Source organism: Anomaloglossus baeobatrachus, chromosome 1 (assembly GCF_048569485.1).
Source record: "Anomaloglossus baeobatrachus isolate aAnoBae1 chromosome 1, aAnoBae1.hap1, whole genome shotgun sequence".
NCBI lineage: Eukaryota > Metazoa > Chordata > Amphibia > Anura > Aromobatidae > Anomaloglossus > Anomaloglossus baeobatrachus.
This window is the reverse complement of record NC_134353.1, coordinates 686,970,958-686,995,249: the sequence shown is the minus strand read 5'-3', so window position 1 is coordinate 686,995,249 and position 24,292 is coordinate 686,970,958. Positions and strand designations below refer to the sequence as shown.

The window sequence follows — 24,292 nt, the reverse complement described above, 5'->3', positions numbered from 1 at the left end:
CGGGTAATATTTATTACAGATTTGCCTTCCTTATGTTTGCACAGATTTCACTAAGTTTCTAATTTATCACTATATATTTTCAATAAGACCATCATCAAGCTGTGAATCTCATCTCTAGGTGGCCACACATTAGATACATGAAGCATAAACATCTCCCAACAAAGTATTACAAAGCTGGATCTCATGGCACGCATCTCAGAATATGAGAAACCAACAAAAAGTATAAAGAAGGGCACATTGGAAGGTGCCACATGTTGCTTCAAATTGTGGTATTTAATAAATACAACTACTACTGCGTAGATATTGCTAAAGACATTGGTAAACTAGTACCATGTAAAATCTCTGTGAATCAAACCTGCTACAGAACACTGCCATTAATTTACATTTGGCCCACAGATAACAAGTCTTCACAGGGCCTTACTTTTACAATGTCATCTCCAAATATAATATATGTCATTTACTGTGTACAGTACTTTGTTCTACTCGTTCGACTCATCCTGTACACTATATTTTGCTAACGGTCTGTTTCTTTTCTCCTAGGCATACTTCAGACAGGGTGTTGCCCTTCAGTATCTTGGCCGCCATGCAGATGCCCTGGCTGCATTTGCATCTGGGTTGGCTCAGGATCCCAAAAGTTTACAACTATTGCTTGGGATGGTAGAGGCGGCCATGAAATCCCCAATGAGAGGTAAGTAGTAAGAACCTTCATACCAAATATCTATATAGTCCAGCTTAAAGTAGTGTGTATCAAACACACACAGTCACAAGAACACATTCACTCATGCATGCACACTCTCATACACACATGCACTTATGCATGCACACACACGCACATTCACTCATGTATTTATACAAACACACTCATGTGCGCACACTTTCAGAGGAACACACACTCATACACACTCACACACAAACACATACTCACACATGTACTGCACTGCGCACCCACTTATGCAAGCACACACACTCATACACACACAATCACACAAATTCACACATGTACTGTACTGCGCACACACTTATGCAAACATACTCACTCATGCAGAATGCACACACTCACTCATGCATACACTGCATACACATATGCATACAATTACTCATGCACGCATACACACACTCACACATACACACACAGACACACTCACTCATGGACATACACACACATACTCACTAATGCATAATCTCATTTATGCACATGCACACACTCATGCACATATAGATGCACACACTCACTCATGCATAAATTACACACACGCACTCACGCACATGCGCACACACACATGCACACACTCACTCATTTACACACAGGCACACACTCACTCATGCACATACATGCACACACTCACTCATGCACACACTCACTCATGCACACACTCATTTATGCACATGCACACACTCATGTGCGCACATATAGATGCACACACTCACTCATGTATACATTACACTCATGCACACACTTATTCATGCACACTCGCACGCACACACATTCATGCACATGCACACACTCATACATTCATCCACATGCACACACTCATTCATGCACATACACATGCACACAGTCACTCTCTCTCTCTCACACACACACACACACGTACTGACATACTCTACGCACTCTACTGTAATTCTGTATTCTGCCCATTCTCTCTAATTTTATCTTCTTTTCCTGTGCTCTATCTCTCACAGTTTATAATGTACATGGATGGGAATGTGTGTATTAATAATGGTTATTAATGGCTTCTTTGACTGTTCTGTGCTTGATAAGCAATACATTTGCCATTGATTTTTATTCTGTGTCACACGTATGTGAGACTTTTGAAACTAATATGCATGACTGCATAAAACGGGAAACCTAGCGAGATTGAGCAGGGCACTGTCATAGACAGCATGGCATTATTCATTCATTCACATGCATGAGATCAGGCAAGCTTTGGACTGTTACTGGGGAAATCCCTCAAAGCTGAATCGACTTCTAAATTGCTATCTGCATTCTAATTCCCACTGAAGTCAATATTCTATTAATAGTTAACTAATATGTGGACTGTATTAGTCCAAGTATTAGCTCTGCTTCGTAGCAGGACTCATAAAATGTTAATTGTAATTTATGTGTAGCCATTCTGACATTGATTTCCAAAGTAAGTACAGTAGTCTCATTCGGTCTAAGAGATCCCTTTAATAATGTATGCAGTTTGTATTGTGAAATATTGTGACAGATCTGTTTTAAAGAGTGACTTTTTTGGTTTATTTAATTTTTTCATAAATCAATAGTACACATGAAAATAAGAAAGTTTCTATAATATTTTATCAGAGAAGTCTCCTTATTTCTCTTCTTGGACTCATCTTTTAGTCTCAGTTTTATCAATTCACAGGCAAAATCTTTTTGAGTCAATATACACTTTACGAAGAACAGAGATGACAATTAGTGCTTAGAAGGATCTATGGGGAGGAGGAAGGATCTAGAGTCAGACAGACACGCAGTTCACCTCAAATGACGTTACACTTTATAGGGTTATATACAAATTATAATGTGGTTTATAATACTGCACACTTATAGTTATTAATTTATGCTAATATATCTCAGTTTTACATCTGTGATAAGTTGTACATATCACACTCTAAATTATCCCCATCCAGGCTCTATTTACCCTCTAGTTGCCTTTAGAACCATCCTCTAGTTCCTCTAGTTTCAGTACTCTTGGTCAATCATGAGCAAGTGCAGTCCCTCTCAGTTGTCGTCCTAGCAGCATAACTATAATCTAAAACATGTCTGAAACTGAGCTCCTTTTGTACAGGATGATGTCACAAAAAGGGTGGAGCTCATATCAGGAAGCAGCTGTGTGGATGGGGATGTACATAGAGGGGCTAAAAGGTTATATACTACTGGGTGGGGCTGTTTTATAAAGAGGCTGAGAGGAATGATATGTTGCAGGAAGGGGTGTATATAGAGGGGCTGAAAGGTGTGATATACTGCAGCATGTGGCTGTGTATAGAGGGTTTGAGAGTAGTGGTGTACTGCAGGATGGGGCTGTGTATAAAGGGAAAAAAAAGATATGGTGCAGAATAGGGCGATATACAGAGAGGCTGAGAGCAGGAATGTGCAGCTGTTGGGCTATGTACAGAAGACTGAAAGGTGTTAAATGGTGCTGGATGAGTGTGTATATAGAAAGGTTAGAGAAGTGATATACTGCAGGATTCGGATGAATATACAGGGGTTGAGATGAGTGATGTACTGCAGGATGGGATTGTACATAGTGGGCCTAAAAGGAGTGATTTTCTGCAGAATAAAGATGTGTGTAGAAGGTCTGAGAGGAGTGAGGTTCCTCAGTATGTGGATTCATATAGAGGGGCTGAGAGCAGTGATGTACTGCAGTGTGCGACTGTGTATAGATTCTTAGAGAGGAGTGATGTTCTGCATGATGTGGCTGTATATAGAGGGGCTAAGAAGAGTGATATACTGAAAGATGGAGCTGTATATAGGGGGGTGACAGGAATTAGATACTCTAGCATATGGCTGTATACAAAGGGGCTGAGAGGAGTTGAGTGTTTATTGATTGCTGCTAAGGTGAAACTTCAAATGCTACTCTGTTGATGCTTATGACAGAAGATAATCCTCTGCCATGTACAGAGTAACATTTGATCTGTGAGCAGTAATCAACAAACAGTTCAGCTCTGCACAGCCTAATAATTACAAGTTCCATTATGGAGTAGTTTAGGACAGTTGAACTCTGCTAAAAACAGCTAACAATGATGAAAAACCTCACAAGCAGCTATACTGATGTAGATGGCAGGGTATGTCAGTCAGGCAGGGTACTGTACAGGAGCAGACAGTGCACAGAGGCATGAGGTTAATTCTACACTTGGATTAGCTGAGAGAGACTGTGCTTCTCAGGAGAACACAAAAGAGGGTAGGGATCTGCAGCACTGAGGAAACACAATTTCTGCTGGTAAATTTGGTTTTAGCAGGTCGAATAGGACGGTCTGTTCAGTGAAGTTGGATGAAGAAAAGTGCAGATAGAGATGGAGAGTGACACAAAGGAATAAGAAAGAAATTCGATGTTAGACTTAAGGGTACTTTACACAATGCGACATTGCTAGCATCGGCTAGCGATGTCCAGCGCGATAGCACCCGCCCCCGTCGCACATGCGATATCTTGTGATTGCTGCCGTAGCGAATATTAATGCTACGGCAGCTTCACACGCACATACCTGGTCGGCGACGTCGCGGTGACCGACGAACAATCCCTCCTTCAAGGGGGAGGTGCATTCGCCGTCACCGCGACGTCACTGCAACGTCACTAAGCGGCCGGCCAATAGAAGCGAAGGGGCGGAGATGAGCGAGACATAACATCCCGCCCACCTTCTTCCTTCCGCATTGCCGGTGGAGGCAGGTAAGGAGATGTTCGTCGTTCCTGCGAGTTCACACACAGCGATGTGTGACGCCGCTGGAGCGACAAACAAAATCGTACCTGCAGCTGGAGCGACATTATGAAAATGAACGACGTGACACAGATCAGCGATTTTTGACTGTTTTGCGCTCGTTCATCGTCGCTCCTAGGATTTACACATTGCGATGTCGCTACCGGCGCCGGATGTGGTCACAACAACCGTGACCCCGATGATATTTCGGTAGCGATGTCGCAACGTGTAAAGTACCCCTTAGTCTGTATAATAACAATAAGTATGCATTTACTGTGCTTTGTGAAAAATAATGTCATTGTGGAAACAAACCTTTATGACAAGAAAGTAGAACTTTCCTTCGTAGACACAGTTGATGTAGGATCAACTTTAACCCATCGGTTGATACATTATCCCAACTGCTTGATTAGACTGCTGTTAATACATTCCTGTCTCCAGCCATCGTGCATTGATGAAGTGGAGGCTCCCTCTAAGAGATATCATTTGTTACATTTCTTACACATTCTATGTTGCTCTGCCCAAAACTCATCAAATATAAGGAAACAAAATAAATGTTACATTTGACATTTAATCTAACTAGACAATGCTTCATTCTCAGGATATTTAATGGATTTCACCGCTGAGCTCTTAATGTTGTGCTTTCTCATAAATCTTTGTCTCCAAAAAAGTTTGTGGTGACAACATGAGGCTACCGAGAGTTGATTTGTGCCAGCGTGAACTCTCACACTTCATCTCATCACTGTGAACATGATTTACTTTGCTGCTCATTTATTTATTTTGTTTCCAAGTTCACTTCATTTATTGTTATTGCCATTTATCATGCCAGTGTATGGGTGCAGAGTGTCGGCAGACTGATGTATGGTACTGGTATTTAGTGACTAGAGAAGTATAACCATTCTACTAGAGAGTTAGGCTATGTGCCCACGCTAGAATGTCCCTGCGGATTTTTTTGCCTGAAAATCCGCGGGTGCGGATTTGCCGCGGATTTGCCGCGGATTTACCGCGGATTTGCCGCGGATTTTGATGCGGATTTTTTTTTTTTTTTTCCCCATTCAAAGCCAAAAATCCGCACCAAATCTGCACCAAACAATTGACATGCTGCAGATTTTTCCGGATCAAAATCCGCGGCAAATCCGCCGCGGAAAAATCCGCAGCATGGGCACAGCATTTCCAAAATGCCATTGAAATGGCTTGGAAGTGCTGCTGCTGCAGATTTTCGGCAAATCCGCGGTAAATCCGCGGCAAAATCCGCGGTAAATCCTGTAGCGTGGGCACATAGCCTTATATGCCATATAGGCACCTGTATTGTGCCTCTAGGTCCACTGACTACTGGATCAGCACACAACCTGACCGTTTTTATGTTTAGGTTCTCAATGTGAGACCGGAGGAATTCAGACTCAGCCCACAACGTTTCTCCTATAAGAGAACCTATCTTTACTCAACTTACATAGCTACACAACAGTACCCCTGCTTTTTCCTTTGTAGACCTATCGGTCCCATTGTGACTTACTGCACACAATAAGACTAAGGCAATGTTCACAAATTGTGTTTCTGCCACAGCGGGTTTTTTTTCATGACTTTTATGTAAATTTAAGGCTGTTTTTTTACAGTACCAGTGAAACCTAGGACATTTCAGAAATCTCATGCACACACACACACACTTTTTTCCTGACTGAAATGGAAAACTGCTGCGTTTTTTAAAAGAGCAGCATGTCAATTCTTTCAGCATTTTTGCAGAAGTTTTTTCACCATTGAAAGCAATGAGAAAGTGCAAAACCCCTTTACCCCAAAGCCTGGTTTTCACCTTCCTGAGCAGGCCAATTGTTACAACTCTGACCAGTGTCTCTTTTTGAGGTTATAACTCTGGAAGGATTCAACGTATCCTGTTGATTCTGAGACTGTTTTTTATGACATATTGTACTTCATGGTTGTGGTAAATTTACACCCCTCCGAGTGTTATTTTATATGTGCAGTGATGATTTAGTCTCTGTAAAACACCCATGAAGTCAAACTCAGTGAATATTGCAGAAGTTAAAAATGCAAAAAGCCCCAGTAGTGCCCAGGGAATTGTAGTGACCCTACAGTGTGCCCAGTTTGTGCCTCTGGAGACACACACCCTATAAATTAAGCGTGCTCTCGTCACTACAACAATGCGACCCTACAGTGTGCCCAATTTGTGCTTCTGGAGACACACACCCTGTAAATTAAGCGTGCTCTCGTCACTACAACAATGCCAACATATGGATGTTAACTATGTCATTTGGATTTGGGAGTGCAGATTTTCCTGGATTTTTTTTTTTTAGGGGAAGTCATAGCCCTTTTCCAGGGCCTTTGTGCTAGCAGTAACATGGAAGCCCCTTATATTTCTGTTAACAGATGATGGACCTGAGTGGGGACTTTTTGTGGGTTGAGTTAAATACTATTTGGTGGCAATTTGGGGTATAGAATATTTTGGATCAGTTCACATTAATCCTGTAATCTATGCTGAGCATGTACATCTTGATTTCCATCTATATATTAAAAAAATGTTTTTCAGAGATTTACACTTAATCCTTGATGTAAGCGCTCAGTGTAGAGTGCAGGATAAATGCGATCTTTGTGTAACACTCACTGATGGTGATAAGGCAGCGAGTGGGAGTGGACCCATTGGACCACACGGGAAACCCAGGCTTATCCTGAGCTTCTACCAGGTAGACGCAAGATTCCACTTCCAAGGCATTGTCCCAGACTATGGCAGCTGACCCCCAGGACAGGGAGAGGCTGAAGTATATAAACAGGCAGAGTCTGAGGTGCTGAGAGGTTCAGCCAAAACGGCTGAGGCAGACAGACTTGCTAGACGGACAGGCAAAATCTCTAGTACTGACATGTGCAGCCAGGATGGCAGAGGCAGACAGGACAGCAGGAGCAGGTGGGCACGACCGGGACAGGGAGATAGATGCGGGTAGGTGGACACAGGTACAGGTACCGAACAGTAGACGATGGCACCTGACAACTAGCTAGCTACACATACATGCACTAACTAAGACCACGTTGCTCAAGCGCTTCCCCTAATGGAAGGGTGCCTAAAGTACCTAGTGCCCCTCAGCTATAGGCTGAGAGGCACCTCTGGGAATAGATGCATTGGCCCTTTAAGAGAGCATGCACGCACCCTAAGCGCATTCCCGGAGGACCTGTGCAGTTAGCACAGACTCTAGGAGCAGTAGGAAGGAGACTCACACATGGCAGATTGTGGGAAGGTGATAGGGCGGTGCAGGGGGATAATTTCCCAATTGCTGGCTTTTGACTGATGGGTCCTCACCAGTCCCAAGAATTGGCTGGATGGAGTGGTAGTCTATGAGATGTACTGTTACTTCATTTATTCTAATTGTAGTACCAAAGATCAGCAGAACACAATGCTCCGCACCCTCCAGTGGTCTTCTTAAGAATCAATAAAGTGGCTGTCTGCTCAATTCAGCTGCAACATTCAGGCCACTTGCACACATGGAGTATTTGGGGAGTGTGGTGAGTGTTTTACCTCACTATTTGTAGCCAAAACCAGGAGTCAGTAAAAATGTAGGAGTGGTGCCCGTCTTTCTATTATACTTTTCCTCTGATTGTCCCACTCTTGGTTTTGACTTACAAATACTGAGGTAAAAAACTCACTAAATACTCAACGTACTTCCTAGTACTTCCACGGGTGTCGGACCCTCAGCTATAGTGAAGTTATTCCCTATCCCATGGATTTGGGGTAATATTCTAATTTGAGATCACCCCTTTAAGATAGCCATTAGGGATGATCGAATACCTCAAATATTCGGCTTCGCGAATATTTGCCGAATAGGTTGCCGCTATTCGACTATTCGTGAATATTCGATGCGCAATGTAAGTCTATGGGAAACCCGAATAACAACTATTCAGAACTATTCGGGCTTCCCATAGACTTACATAGCCCATCAAATATTCGCATAGAGGCGACTTATTCGTTGGATATTCGCGAAGCCGAATATTTGAGGTATTCAATCATCCCTAATAGCCATATAAGTTCATTCTTAAGGAAATGTCTCCAAAATCACTTTGGAGATCATGCCATCGTAAACATGAAGCATGTGTAGGATTGTAACTATGCCTAAAGGCCCCGTCACACACAGAGATAAATCTTTGGCAGATCTGTGGTTGCAGTGAAATCATGGTCATATTGTTCCATTTGTACACAGCCACAAACCTGGCACTGATTGTCCACAATTTCACTGCAACCACAAATCTACCACAGATCTGCCGTAGATTTATCTCTGTGTGTGACAGGGCCTTAACAGAAACTAGCACAATACTAAACAATATCACAATTATTCATACCCATCTATTATTCATCAATCAATATATTTTAGAATGTGGATAAATTTGATAATACAAACACCACAAAGAAATGGATAGAGAAATGCTTGGAGGCAGAAATCTCATGGGCTCATTCAGTTTTTGAGTTTGCATCATTACTGGCAGTTATTCAGCCAGCACCCTTCTTTACCAGCAGTAGGTGTAGATAAGCTCTGCCTGCTGCTGTTAACCTTTTACATCACACTGTCAACCTCTGACAGTGGCATTTAATGCACCCGATCCAGGGGAATAGCTTCATGGTGCCTGTGGGTTTGCTGAAGACCCCATACCTGCCATTATGGTACGTCTGTGAACACAAATGTGTAGCTGGGCTTCAGAGGAGCACATCATTTTTATTTTAATTTTATACAACAATACTGTTGTATAACAACAATCACAGCTTCAAATGCCCTAAAGCGACTAAAAACTAAAGTAAAAAAAAACGTAAATAAAAAGATGTGGTATTGCTTTGTCCATAAAAGTCTGACCTATGCAAATCTAAAATGGATTAATCCTGTAAATAGAAAAAAATCGAAACAATACCAGAAAAAAATGTAATCAAAAAGTTATATCTACCCCAATAATGTTATCAATAAAAATGTCAGCTTAGCGCACACAAAAAAACAAGCCATCACACAGCTCCATTGCCGGAAAATTAAAAATGTTTCAGGTGTCAAAAATGGTGATTTAGGTGAAAAAAAATATTTTTTTTCAAAATTTCCAATTTTTTTTTTTAATGAAATGCTAAAAAAAACCTTATACTTGTTTATCCCTGTAATTGTGCTAACCTGTATTATTAATTCAGTTTTACTGCACAATGAACATCATAAAAACAAAAAATAAAAAGAGAACTGCGTTTTTGCTCAATTTCACTGCACTTGGATTTTTTCACTATCTTTGTCATTACTATTCTGTCCTGAAGAAGGGGGCAGAGATCCCCGAAATGCGTTGACCTGTATATGTGCCTCCAATAAAACGACTTGGATTAATATCTTCCGATTTACATTGGTGATCAACGCGGCAGTGACCGCCGTTTTTCCTTTGAAAAATTTGCCTTACATTCCTGCGTGGCTGCAGCTATCTCCACCCATGATCATGCGGTTTTAGGTGTTGTGACTTCTCACAGCCCCTAGAGGTGAGTGCATATTTTTTACCTTTATCTGTTCTTATCTGGTAAGATCCTATGCACCTTCCTTTCCACAGTCTTTGATACCTAAAGGTGGTGTCACACATAGCGACGCAGCAGCGATCACGACCAGCGATCTGACCTTATCAGGATCGCTGCTGCGTCGTTACATGGTCGCTGGTGAGCTGTCAAACAGGCAGATCTCACCAGCGACCAGTGACCAGCCCCCAGTCACCAGCCAGCGTCGACGCATGGAAGCGTAACTAAGTTAAATATCGGGAACGCACTTCTCTTGGGTACCCGATATTTACCTTAGTTACTAGCGTCTGCCGCTCTCACGCTGCCAGTGCCGGCTCCCTGTTCCCTACACTCCTAGCCAGAGTACATATCGGGTTAATTACCCGATGTGTACTCCAGCTACGTGTGCAGGGAGCAGGGAGCCGGCACTGGCAGCGTGAGAGCGGCAGACGCTAGTAACTAAGGTAAATATCGGGTAACCAAGGAAAGGGCTTCTTGGTTACCCGATGTTTACTGTGGTTACAGCTTACTGCAGGCTGCCAGACGCCGGCTCCTGCTCCCTGCTTGCTTCAGTTCGTCGCTCTCTCGCTGTCACACACAGCGATGTGTGCTTCACAGCGGGAGAGCAACGTCCAAAAAATGAAGCAGGACATTCAGCAACGACCGGCGACCTCACAGCAGGGGCCAGGTTGTTGCTGGATGTCACACACAGCGACAGCGACGGGACGTCGCTGCTACGTCACAGAAAATGGTGACTTAGCAGCGACGTCGTTGTTGTCGTCGCTATGTGTGACACAACCTTTACTCAAAAAAACAAGATAGGGCAGTGAACGTGGAGCCTGCTGTACACTGTTAATCACTTGTAAACTACGGTATATTATAACAATAAATCCTTACCATAAACTGATAACCGCTCCTAATGCCTTTAAAGTCATAATAATAAAGAACGGTCAGGACGTAAACTAGGCTCAATTATGTATTGATCTGTAGATGAATCAGTTTAGAAATCTACCTATTCTTATACCCCAGAATGCATTTTATGGTGTATATCATTGTGTTTAGTATGAGCCTAACTTCCACCACACGGACATTAGACGTGCCATCCTTAAGGGATCAGCAAAGTATTGATTTCCCACTCAATAGGCTCAGTGCAGTCCTTACACTACAGTGTCGTTAAAAATGGGAGCACTTATTAGATTTCTTAAATTACGTTGCATTCTGTATTATACTCCACAGTATATTGCTGTATGATTGAATCATACACAGCAGGATTCAGCCTGATATATAATGTGTTCATTCTTTTCATTATATAATAATGCGGAACATAAGAAAAAATATTACAAATATTAATCTGGGAATTTCTATGCCCGGACAAAACTTTGTCTCTTCTGATGAATTCTGTCTCCAAACCAATCATACTCATAATAAAGAATAAACCATTATTATCCATCATTTATGTACGTTCCCTATTTCGTGGGTGGCTTTCTACGGTCCACAAGGACACTTAAAGTCACTTATTAATGAGAACTCTGTTTATGTGCAGGTTGTGCACTTTCAATCATTGCAATCCGGACTGTTGTATTTATCATTAGGCTATTACCCCTCAGAAATCAAGGCTTGTTAAGGGTCTTCGAGGACAGACTTTAAGATCAGCAGAGTTTCTTTCGTGGAGCAAAGGAGCCTTTAAGCATCTGTGCCACATAATTGAAATGCAACCTGAAATTGAAACCCATAAACCAGGCCAGTTGCCTTATTACAAATTGTCCTCTTTGTGTCCATTGCTGCCGCAACTTAATCTATACTTTTTTCTATCATCCCATATAACTGGAATATCCAAGTAAAGCATGCAATGAAATGTAAGAAAGTATCATTTGAATTGGCATCCAATGAAGTCTTTAAGTTGGAACATCTATTTTTTTAATTCATTTTACACTTTTGTAGAGCTATTAATTACATAGTACTTTATAGTTGTGATCATCACTGTCCCCATTGAGGCTCACAATCCAAATTCTCTATCAGTATGTTTTTGTAGTGTGGGAGGAAACCGGAGTACCCAGAGGAAACCCACGCAAACATGGGGAGAACATACAAACTCCTTGCAAATGTTCTCCTTGGTGGGATGTGAACCCAGTGCTGCTAGACTGCAGTGCTAACCACTGTGCTGTCCTAACATGACAAACGTATGAGAAAGAAGGACACTCTGTAGTCATTAAAAGGAATCTGTCAGGTGATTTTGTAGAACATTACAAATGTTATCTTTAAATAGGGCTTAAGGAGACTTTTCAGGATCAGTAACTTTTTAACTGTACGTTATCTTGTTTCAAACTCCATAGAATTCAACGTGACATAGTAGCTAGTCAAGCATATGTAAATACAAATTGCTCCCCTTCTCCCACCTCTCAGTGCATTCACTATCATTGCTGAGAGGTGGGAGGCTGCAGGGGTGGGGGCGGCAGTGCAAATTCAGTTCAGATTTACTAACTGAATTTGCAGATTGTATATACATATGCTTGACTAGCTAGAATAATCATACTGAATTCTATGGAACTTCAAACAAGATAGCAAGATAACGTACAGCTATAAAAGTTACTTATTCTGAAAGGTCTCCTTAAGCCCTATATAAAGATAACATTACAAAATCACCTGAGATTCCCTTTAGAGGGAACCCATAGTTAATATTGCAGTCCAGTCTGGGGACAGATTGCTATTTAGTTTTGTGAGTAAAGATTCCTTATAACTTGTAAATTGTGGCACTTTTTATGCATAGGAGTCCAGTGGGCGGTCCTAATGCTAGCTCTATATGCGCACACAGAGAGAAAGAGCTATAAGTCACGATGAATATGACTGCCCAGTGCACTCTTAAGCATTGAAAAAGCAGAGTATAAAATTAATAAAATAAGAAATAAGTGAACCAAAATATTTTCTCATAAATAGAGATGAGCGAATCCATGGAAGTTCGGTTCAGTTGGTGCAGTTGGACTTTTTAAAAAAATTTGGGGTTTGACCCGGACCTGACCTGAACCCCAATGGAAGTCACTGATTGGGTAGTTCGGATCTCTGCCCACAAGCAGCCAGTCACAAACAGAATACTTACAGGGTGGATGGGCCAGGTTTTTCCATTTTTGGAGGGGGGTACACACTGCATCCGATCATGCTGTTGTTACCACAAGTGCGAGGGGATCAAACACTTCCAGCAGCTCGCACTGGGCTGTGCACCGAGCACAGTGATGTTCACGCGAGTGGTTTGCATACATAAAGCACCCGAACAACGAACCCAAACTCTGTTTTTTGGGAAAAATCTGTGTCCGGTAAGAACACCGAACCTTGGGCTCGCTCATCTATACTCATAAACTATATATCAATCTGCTCAACCCCTCCAATTCTATAACATGCCAGCTATAGATTAGACCAGCTACTATGATAGCTTCCCTTATATGAAAGCATAAAAACAAAAATAAAAAAGTTCTGTAAAAATTGAATTGATCAGTCATTCTCAAACTTTTCAACCACCAGGTAAAATCTGTATTTATGGAAGCCTTTCCCATTACTGTGTTAAGAGAAGACAGTTGGTGCTTATAAAATTCAATATAGATGGAAAAGAGGAGGAGCGAGCTTAAGATAAAACTCCTCTATCCTCACTACATAAAATTATATAAAATACAAATGTCGTCTCCGAACTCAGTAAAGGGAAAGTCTGTTGTCACTGAAAACTTGATTTTTACTCGGGAATTGAGAATTTGGAAAATAATGATCAGTTTTGGAGGAGAAAGAAGCAGATTTATCTGATAAAATACATAGCAGAGTTTCTTATTTTCATGTGTACTATTAATTTATGAAATAAAAACTTAAAAGACAGTTACTCTTTAAATTTGGATCAGACAGATTTGTATAGCACTGGCTTTGATATTGGGAAAAAAAATCCTGCTACTGCTAGAAGCTAATTTACACCACTTTTGGTACACCCTAGTGTTTAGTTAAAATCTAAGGAGAAAATGTAGACAGTTATTTATTCTGTTTGTTTGTCTTTTTTTATTGTATGTATTAGTTTGTGTATTTTCTGAAAATAAAAAGTTGTTATTAATATAGTTTTTCCTCTACATACTTATTTTAAGATATTTTAGAAGATTCATTCAAAGTGCAGTGTGAACAAATTGGGGGAAATTAATCATATGTTTTACTCCAGAATTTTGGCTTATTTTGGCCCCAATTCATCATTTGCTTAGTTTATATGTATTTTTTTTTACCTTGCAATTCTTTTGTACTGGCAGGTTTTGAGACAATTTTAATAATTTTAATTTGAGAACAATGTTTGTTAAATTGGCACAAATTTAAAGGTGATTTATTTTTTGCTATTTAGCATTTTTGAGCTTTTTTTTCCCGAGTAGAAAATCTCACAATCCTTCCTAGAAGCTCTAAAATGTCAAATATCAGTCTTCACTTGCGCAAAATAAATAAAATAATCAAAATTAGAGACATATGTACTCCACTAGGGTACTGGAGTAAAAACATTGGAACATATTGAGAAGTTGCACATGATGAATTGGGCTAAAACATAGGGATAACCAAAATTATAAATATAATGAATAGTGATGAGTAAGCACCAACAGGCTCTGGTGCTAGTTACTAGTAATAAGCAGTTCGATGGTCGCGACTCAAGTACCCGAGTATAATGGATATCAATGGGGAACGCAAGTAGTTTCAGGTAGATTTCCTGGAAAAATGCTTGAGTCCTTCATTGACTTCCATTATACTCGGGTACTCGAGTTGCACTTATCCGAACACCCAACTGCTCGATACGAGTACTGAGCACCCGAGCCTGTTAGCGCTTGCTCATAACTAATAATAAAGTTAAAAAAAAAGCAGAAAAAAAAACATGTTGAGTATATTTACTCCCAAAAATAGAAAATATTCAGGCCCTACATTATAGTGGCTCTCTCAAAGCTTCTATCTAGAGCCATCAAAAACGGGATTCGGAAGGGAGCTCTCAACAAAGCCATTTAGTATAAGATGGGATGGAATCACATTGTGATCTGTCTAGTCTCTGTTTCTGGTTCGGCAGTGTCGGTTATCACAGTCAGCCATGGTCAACGGAAGCCACACAACATAAAGTAACTCTATATGCCTCGTTATATTGAATGGCCCTATCAGGAATTCTGGCCAGATCCCGTTATTCAAGGATTCAGAAGGAAGCTCTGGTGGAGCCACTATTCCTGTGGCCTGAATATAGTGTGAAAGTGGCTTTAGACCCATCTATAAAATGTGTGCACAAAAGCATTTTATGCCTTGTCCTTCATTTTTATTTTATCTTAATTTCTATATTAATGACATACTACTTTTTAAAAATGTGCACAAAATTTAGCCAAATCACCGCAATAGTGGGTTGGTGAAAAAAAGGTAAAAAAACCAGTTGTAGACAGAGGTCTCATGTCTAAAGATTTACAAATTAATCAAATATCATGTGACATATATTTGCACAAAAAAAGCCAAAACAGCCAGAAGCAATTTAAAAAATTGTCATGCGAAGAATTCCCCCATTTTGTTCTAAAATTTGATATTATTTGACATCATTACTGATGTAAATCTTTATGTAACTTATAATATTGTATTTTACATGTTTTAGAGTCTCTGGAACCTACATATCAGCAACTTCAGAAAATGAAACTGGACAAGAGTCCCTTTGTGGTGGTCTCGGTGATTGGCCAAGAACTTCTGACTGCAGGTCATCACGGTGCTTCAGTGGTTGTATTAGAAGCTGCACTGAAAATTGGGACATGCAGTCTGAAATTGAGGGGCTCAGTATTCTCGGCTCTGAGCAGTGCTTATTGGTCTCTTGGGAACACAGAAAAAAGTACTGGATATATGCAACAGGACTTGGACGTAGCAAAGACTCTAGGTACATCCATCAATTGTGTGTGTGTCTACTAGGACGCTCATTTTTAAAGTTATTGTGATACTAGACCTTGTCTCGCTGATAAACACTTTAGTCATTATGTGAATAATTGTCCGAGAAAGGAAATAGGCTCACACATTTTCACAGCAATTTTATGCATCTTATGCTGCAGTTTTCACTTGTAATTATCTACAACTGATCACAAAAATCTGCAACATATGTTAAGGTTTCATGCTTAAGATATAAAGATATGCAGTATACTCTTCAATAGTTAAAGGTGTGGTTCACTACTCTGCAGTAGTGACTACATCCCTGTAAATTTGATAGGAAAGGCTTTTCCTAAATACCTTCATCAGCCAATTCTGCATGTAAGCGGCGCTGTTGCGGTCCGTTCATCCCCATGAAGTGACCCTTGGGGCTCCATGACCTCTGGGATCCGGTGATGTCACGTCAACTTCCAGTTGACCTGACTTCAATGCGGCCAGCCCCAGTCTTCCTGAGTGACTGGGCTGTGGTCGGAATTTCATCACTCATCACAGCCCAGCGTCACAGCGCAGCATATCACGTGCGCTCTCCTTCATTGCAGAGCACCGGAAGCAGGAGTAATGCTGGGCTGTGACGAATGGTGAAACTCTGATCAAGATATTTAGAAAAAGCCTTCTCTATTAGTTTTACAGAGGTGTGGTCATTATTGCAGCGTAGTTAACCACCTCTTTAAGATTCTCCATATGATGCCCAAAGTAGCAATATTTAAAGGGGTTGTCCACTTGATATCTTTGTTTTAACAAATGTATTGTGTGGTACTTACTAATATATAAGTATTACATGTTCTATGTTCTCCTCCTGCACTTGTTACGATAGTACAGCCTTCCTAAGACTGCTCAAGTAGAGAAGGTGACCCTGTAATACTTTATATTAGTAAGTGCCTCAGAATCATGAGCTTTATTAAGATAAAGTGGGCAGCCCCTTTAGTATTCCTATATATTTATCATCTGCAATGACAACATTTTCCACTGATACAGCAGATTTTTGTCAGTGAGGGAAACCAGAATTTTATGGAAGAAGTCAATGAAATTTTTGAACAAATTTTAAAGATTTTTTTAGCTAACGCATGACCTAGTCGCTAATGGTTCAAATTGTTTTATATAATCGTTATCAGATTGAACGTGTTGATAATCATAATATATTAGATAATCATTAATATATTACGACCTCGTAGCTTCCTCCATGCAGAAGTAAAACAGAAAAGTGTATATCCGTCATAAAGTTGGTGTAGACAGACCTTTAGTCATTTGTATGTTGAAATGGCAATAGCAAGTTCTTTTTCATGTCCTGCAAATACCAACATCATTAAATCACAGACGCAGCCTTGTCATTTTACAGATTTTTCATTTTGTTTGAGGTAGTCTTTTACCTCCATTTAGTAACCTCATTCATCCCACCTTTCTGCTGTGTGGTTATGTAAATAGGTTTTACAAGCCATGTATTACAAACTTGCATGGCGGAGATGTCAACCTCCAGTGACCCAAGTCAGTGCAATTTGGCTCTTTGTAGCCATTAAATGGCAATTTAATGGGTTAGTGCTGACGTCTGTCACAGAGACACGTCTGGAGTCTATAAAACTGCTCATGCTAAAACCAGCAAGAGAGACTCTAAGTCAAGAAAGCTTCTAGCCCTGCTCTCCATACAGAGTATGGGAGCCAGATCAGCATTGTTTTCTGCCAGATCTACATTTCTTAAGGTTTGCAATAACTTGTATAAGAAACAAAAAAGTTCACCCTAAGATTGTTTATTTGAAACTCTTATGAAAGGTTGAAAAAAAGTGCACCAAGTCCAACCTAAAATCTTATCATGTTGGAGGATAAAACCTAGATGGCAAATGCCGTGGACTGGAGCTACACAAATTTCCTGAGCTTTTGGCTTGCCTGGTGTAACATTTGATTCACCAGTCTGGCGTGATATAATCTGTGTGGCATACGGCGCATGATGAGGTCTCACAAGCCCGACTAGGCATAAGTCGAGAACAGGATCGATGAGGATGAGGAAATTCACACAGCTCCTGTCCACAGCCAGAGAGAACCCACCTGGACCGTGGACACAGGATTACGGGAAGCAATCCACTCATGCCTACTCATTCCTTCATAAGAAAGCCGCGGAGACACCATCACGTGTTTCTCAACGCTGCCAGGAAACTAGCCAGGTCTTTCACCGGGAAGGAACAACCACGGGAAGGGCAGTCTCCAGTCAAGGAGACCACCTATACCAAACATGGTATCCATCCACAGACAGCCATTTCGGGGTATTTGCCCCTCATCAGTGTGGAGTAGGAATCTGGCTAGTGGGGGCAATGCCTAGTAAAAGACTACTTAAGCAAGCATTGTTGACCTTAGGGAGATCAACATATCCACTGCGGAGACACCATCACGTGTTTCTCAACGCAGTGATTCTAGAGCAATGCCCCCTGGGAAGTATGCAAATAAGAAAGCCGCGGAGACACCATCACGTGTTTCTCAACGCTGCCAGGAAACTAGCCAGGTCTTTCACCGGGAAGGAACAACTACGGGAAGGGCAGTCTCCAGTCAAGGAGACCACCTATACCAAACATGGTATCCATCCACAGACAGCCGTTTCGGGGTATTTGCCCCTCATCAGTGTGGAGTAGGAATCTGGCTAGTGGGGGCAATGCCTAGTAAAGAACACTTAAGCAAGCATTGTTGACCTTAGGGAGATCAACATATCCACTGCGGAGACACCATCACGTGTTTCTCAACGCAGTGATTCTAGAGCAATGCCCCCCGGGAAGTATGCAAATAAGAAAGCCGCGGAGACACCATCACGTGTTTCTCAACGCTGCCAGGAAACTAGCCAGGTCTTCCACCGGGAAGGAACAACCACGGGAAGGGCAGTCTCCAGTCAAGGAGACCACCTATACCAAACATGGTATCCATCCACAGACAGCCGTTTCGGGGTATTTGCCCCTCATCAGTGTGGAGTAGGAATCTGGCTAGTGGGGGCAATGCCTAGTAAAAGACTACTTAAGCAAGCATTGTTGACCTTAGGGAGATCAACATATCCACTGCGGAGACACCATCACGTGTTTCTCAACGCAGTGATTCTAGAGCAATGCCCCCTGGGAAGTATGCAAATAAGAAAGCCGCGGAGACACTATCACGTGTTTCTCAACGCTGCCAGGAAACTAGCCAGGTCTTTCACCGGGAAGGAACAACCACGGGAAGGGCAGTCTCCAGTCAAGGAGACCACCTATACCAAACATGGTATCCATCCACAGACAGCCGTTTCGGGGTATTTGCCCCTCATCAGTGTGGAGTAGGAATATGGCTAGTGGGGGCAATGCCTAGTAAAAGACTACTTAAGCAAGCATTGTTGACCTTAGGGAGATCAACATATCCACTGCGGAGACACCATCACGTGTTTCTCAACGCAGTGATTCTAGAGCAATGCCCCCTGGGAAGTATGCAAATAAGAAAGCCGCGGAGACACCATCACGTGTTTCTCAACGCTGCCAGGAAACTAGCCAGGTCTTTCACCGGGAAGGAACAACCACGGGAAGGGCAGTCTCCAGTCAAGGAGACCACCTATACCAAACATGGTATCCATCCACAGACAGCCGTTTCGGGGTATTTGCCCCTCATCAGTGTGGAGTAGGAATCTGGCTAGTGGGGGCAATGCCTAGTAAAGAACACTTAAGCAAGCATTGTTGACCTTAGGGAGATCAACCTATCCACTGCGGAGACACCATCACGTGTTTCTCAACGCAGTGATTCTAGAGCAATGCCCCCCGGGAAGTATGCAAATAAGAAAGCCGCGGAGACACCATCACGTGTTTCTCAACGCTGCCAGGAAACTAGCCAGGTCTTCCACCGGGAAGGAACAACCACGGGAAGGGCAGTCTCCAGTCAAGGAGACCACCTATACCAAACATGGTATCCATCCACAGACAGCCGTTTCGGGGTATTTGCCCCTCATCAGTGTGGAGTAGGAATCTGGCTAGTGGGGGCAATGCCTAGTAAAAGACTACTTAAGCAAGCATTGTTGACCTTAGGGAGATCAACATATCCACTGCGGAGACACCATCACGTGTTTCTCAACGCAGTGATTCTAGAGCAATGCCCCCTGGGAAGTATGCAAATAAGAAAGCCGCGGAGACACCATCACGTGTTTCTCAACGCTGCCAGGAAACTAGCCAGGTCTTTCACCGGGAAGGAACAACCACGGGAAGGGCAGTCTCCAGTCAAGGAGACCACCTATACCAAACATGGTATCCATCCACAGACAGCCGTTTCGGGGTATTTGCCCCTCATCACTGTGGAGTAGGAATCTGGCTAGTGGGGGCAATGCCTAGTAAAAGACTACTTAAGCAAGCATTGTTGACCTTAGGGAGATCAACATATCCACTGCGGAGACACCATCACGTGTTTCTCAACGCAGTGATTCTAGAGCAATGCCCCCTGGGAAGTATGCAAATAAGAAAGCCGCGGAGACACCATCACGTGTTTCTCAACGCTGCCAGGAAACTAGCCAGGTCTTTCACCGGGAAGGAACAACCACGGGAAGGGCAGTCTCTAGTCAAGGAGACCACCTATACCAAACATGGTATCCATCCACAGACAGCCGTTTCGGGGTATTTGCCCCTCATCAGTGTGGAGTAGGAATCTGGCTAGGGGGGGCAATGCCTAGTAAAAGACTACTTAAGCAAGCATTGTTGACCTTAGGGAGATCAACATATCCACTGCGGAGACACCATCACGTGTTTCTCAATGCAGTGATTCTAGAGCAATACCCCCTGGGAAGTATGCAAATAAGAAAGCCGCGGAGACACCATCACGTGTTTCTCAACGTTGCCAGGAAACGGCTGTCTGTGGATGGATATCATGTTTGGTATAGGTGGTCTCCTTGATTGGAGACTGCCCTTCCCGTGGTTGTTCCTTCCCGGTGAAAGACCTGGCTAGTTTCCTGGCAGCGTTGAGAAACACGTGATGGTGTCTCCGCGGCTTTCTTATTTGCATACTTCCCAGGGGGCATTGCTCTAGAATCACTGCGTTGAGAAACACGTGATGGTGTCTCCGCAGTGGATATGTTGATCTCCCTAAGGTCAACAATGCTTGCTTAAGTACTCATTCCTTCATAACTCACTGAATTGATATCCCTTCTCCAAAACATAGTAGTATCATTTTTTTCAAGAAATGCACCCAGGCCCTTCTTGGTCTTACCGCTTTTACAGTAACACATGACTATGGAGCGATCAGAAGGAATAATTTGGTAATGCCAAAATAGTCATCCCAATGGCTCACAAATATGAATATTTGGCATTTATTGATTCTCCAGATATGAGACTTCGTAGAGGTTAGGCGTTATTCACATCACATAGGAGCCTAGAAAGCTATTAGTGTATATGTCTAACCACACGTCCATGTGATTCCATTCCTGATGGATGTCAGTATCCTTTTGACAACCATTGTGCTTGTATACTAAAATACTTTTTTTTGCTGTACATATTTTCACTCAAAGTACACATAGGGCAATCTTTCCAACTTATACAGAAAGTCTCAATCTTGATATGAGCAGAGCCTTATTCTAGAAATGCATCAAGAGGTGAAGTGATTGATTCCATTTGTACCATTATATATTTCGTGTGGTATTTAGACAGTTTTAAAAAAAATGTTTTATATATATATATATATATATATATTTATTTATTTAAATAGTTTGCAGATAACACTGTTTTTTTGGAGGAAAAAACCTTCAAATTTCACAATTTTATAAAATAATTCAGATTAATTGCATTCTGATTTTATTACTATTTTTTCTCATTATGTCTACATCTTTTTCACTGATGGGCAGCTGTAGCTGCATGGATTATTAATAATGCTTTATAATAAAAAATAGATTTTTGTCCTTTGTTAAAACTGCAGGTTAGAGTTAGGTCAAGTGCATGGTACAGTAGACGTGTTTGTTTCCTATGCTGTGGAGATACATTGTGTGTAACCATATTAATATAATCTAGGTGACCAGACGGGAGAATGCCGAGCCTATGGGAATCTGGGATCTGCATTCTTTTCCAAAGGAAACTTCCGGGAGGCACTTACTAACCACAGACATCAGCTAGTTCTCGCCATGAAACTGAAGGAGAGAGAGGTAAGAGACCTGTTTTATGCTTTGAATGCACGATAAGATAAATTGAGGGAGTACTTTGATTTTTCTCTCTATATTTTACATCAGCACTTGTCACGCTTTGATTTGTTGCACTCAGCCAGGCTTGTATATGTCATAGACCAGTGAGCAGCCTATTTCTTTGTGTTTTCCACAGTAATACACATCTGAACTCTCAAGATGTTGGGCTTTTAGACACATAAGCATATTATTTTTGTATTTTTATTGCACGAGATGAAAGCTTAGTCTTTGGAATGTACTGGAAATTAAAGGAATATAGGGCAGTTTAGAACACACTTACTCTTTTAGTATGCAGGCGTCTATTTTAGGAAAATTGAATATTCATAGCATATTGAATGTTGTATTCAGTATTAAATATGTAGTAACATGGTCTAGAGAACCTGTCCGAAAAAAGTTTGCAACTGGGTTTGCCAGTTGGGATTTAGTCCTTAAAGGGAACTTGTCACCAGATTTGGTGACTATAAGCTACAGCCACCACCAGTAAGCTCATATATACAGTATTCTAGAATGCTGTATATAAGTGCCCAGGCCGCTCTGTAGAACATGAAAAACACTTTTAATTATTATACTTTTAGTACGGCGGTCCGGTCCAATGGGCGTCTCTGCTCTCCGTTCCGGCGCCTCCTCTCTGCGGCATACGCTATCCTCCTTTCACCCAGCCCAGTGTGCATAACACGTCCTACGTCATAAACCCAGGCTGGCATTGCGGTCATACGCAGGCGCACATTGATCTGCCCTGCTAAGGGCAGATCAAAGTACTGAAATGCACAGGTGCAAGGAAAGGTCAAAAAACGCTCACACCTGTGCACTACAGTACTTTCATCTGCCCTGAGCAGGGCAGATCAAAGTGCGCCTGCATAGGTCCGCAATGCCGGCCTGGGTGGATGACATAGGACGTGTCATCCACACGAGCCTGCGAAGGAGGATGGCCATTGCAGCAGACTGGACAGCATCGACAGGTTCCCTTTAAACTGTTTAACACTGTCCAATCTTGGCTAACAAGGTAGGGGCACCCCTTCCCCCTTTAATAAGGAGAATGGTAACACCCAGTTGTCAGTTTATTCATACATTTCTACAAGTAATAACAGAGTAATTGCACAATCTAAAATTATAAGAAATCACATTTTATATCTTTTTCTGGGGCATACTAAGTAGTTACTAAAATAGACTTATCAGGAAAGGTGACAGATCCTCTGTAATGGAATTTTACAGAGAAAAATCACAACATTTGCTTATATAGTAGCATTCACAAAAGAAACAAATGTTGTAAACTAACCCATTATTCCAATAGATTTGCCAAATGCTCAACTTCTCAATTCTACGGATATTTTTTCCTTATCACTAGTTTTCAGAAAGTAAACTCACTGGCTGTCATTAGTCAACACTACATAGCAGAAAAACTTACAATTTTGCCTGTTGTATTGGTTCTAAAAGGGGTTATTTGGTCAAGAAATATTGATGACCTATCATCAGGATATATCCTCTATATATGAGATCATTGGGGGTCCAGCCCCCAGCCGCCCAGTAGTTAGCTGTCATTAGCTCTCATGGCATAGCCAGATACTTTGTAGCGCTCACTGTCGGGTACTACAAATGAGCTCCTATTCAAATGATCCTGACAGCAGCCGCTACACACTGAGCAGAGGTGCTATTCAGCGCCACTTATTATTTACATCCAGCCTTCGGCACTAATAACAGCTGATCAATAGGACGCCAGTTGTTGGACCAATATGGATGTGATATTGATGAATCACCTACACTCTTTGGATTTCTCTGTGACTCTGTGTGTCATTTTACCATAACCTAGATTTTCTTTTTTGGCCAAATTTTTATTTTAGTATTGATATGTGAGATCCAGGTTTTGCATACATGTTCCTGTAGTTGCAGGATTTGCCAGCCATGTATGTGGATAAATAGCATGTTTGGCTTAAGCAAGCTCCATCTACTTAGGTGTACTTTTCTTTTGCATAGTATTAAAGAGAAAAGCGGTCAGTGCCATCGACAGCTGATCAACGTGTACATTTCATGTTTACCAGGACTTTGTTTTGAACCTCACATTTGCCATCAGCAGTTTGGACATCCTATATAATAAATCACCCGCAGCCTCTATAACTGGAATATGGAGTTCTGCATTGCCGTAAGCTGTCTGCCTCACAAACAGACTGTAGACATAATTTGATAATGTCTCTCTGTGTAAATCCATGGATCCTGTAACCCAGAATACAGAGCTATCTGCAGATATTGTGTCACTTATAGTCCAACTCAATTATGCTTTGGAAATAAATAAGCCATTTCAATATGAC

At 41.7% G+C, this 24,292-nt stretch overlaps 1 protein-coding gene across 2 annotated transcripts in view; it reads left to right on the top strand.

Moving 5' to 3' along the window:
* The window catches only part of TTC28 (tetratricopeptide repeat domain 28), a 672,774-nt gene that overhangs the window by 206,504 nt on the left and 441,978 nt on the right, over positions 1-24,292 (top strand). For both annotated transcript variants that reach the window (XM_075320126.1, XM_075320118.1), the window contains exons 2-4: positions 541-688; positions 15,528-15,800; positions 21,823-21,953. In XM_075320126.1, coding sequence (XP_075176241.1) covers positions 541-688; positions 15,528-15,800; positions 21,823-21,953 — 552 coding nt within the window. The remainder of the gene's footprint in view (positions 1-540; positions 689-15,527; positions 15,801-21,822; positions 21,954-24,292) is intronic.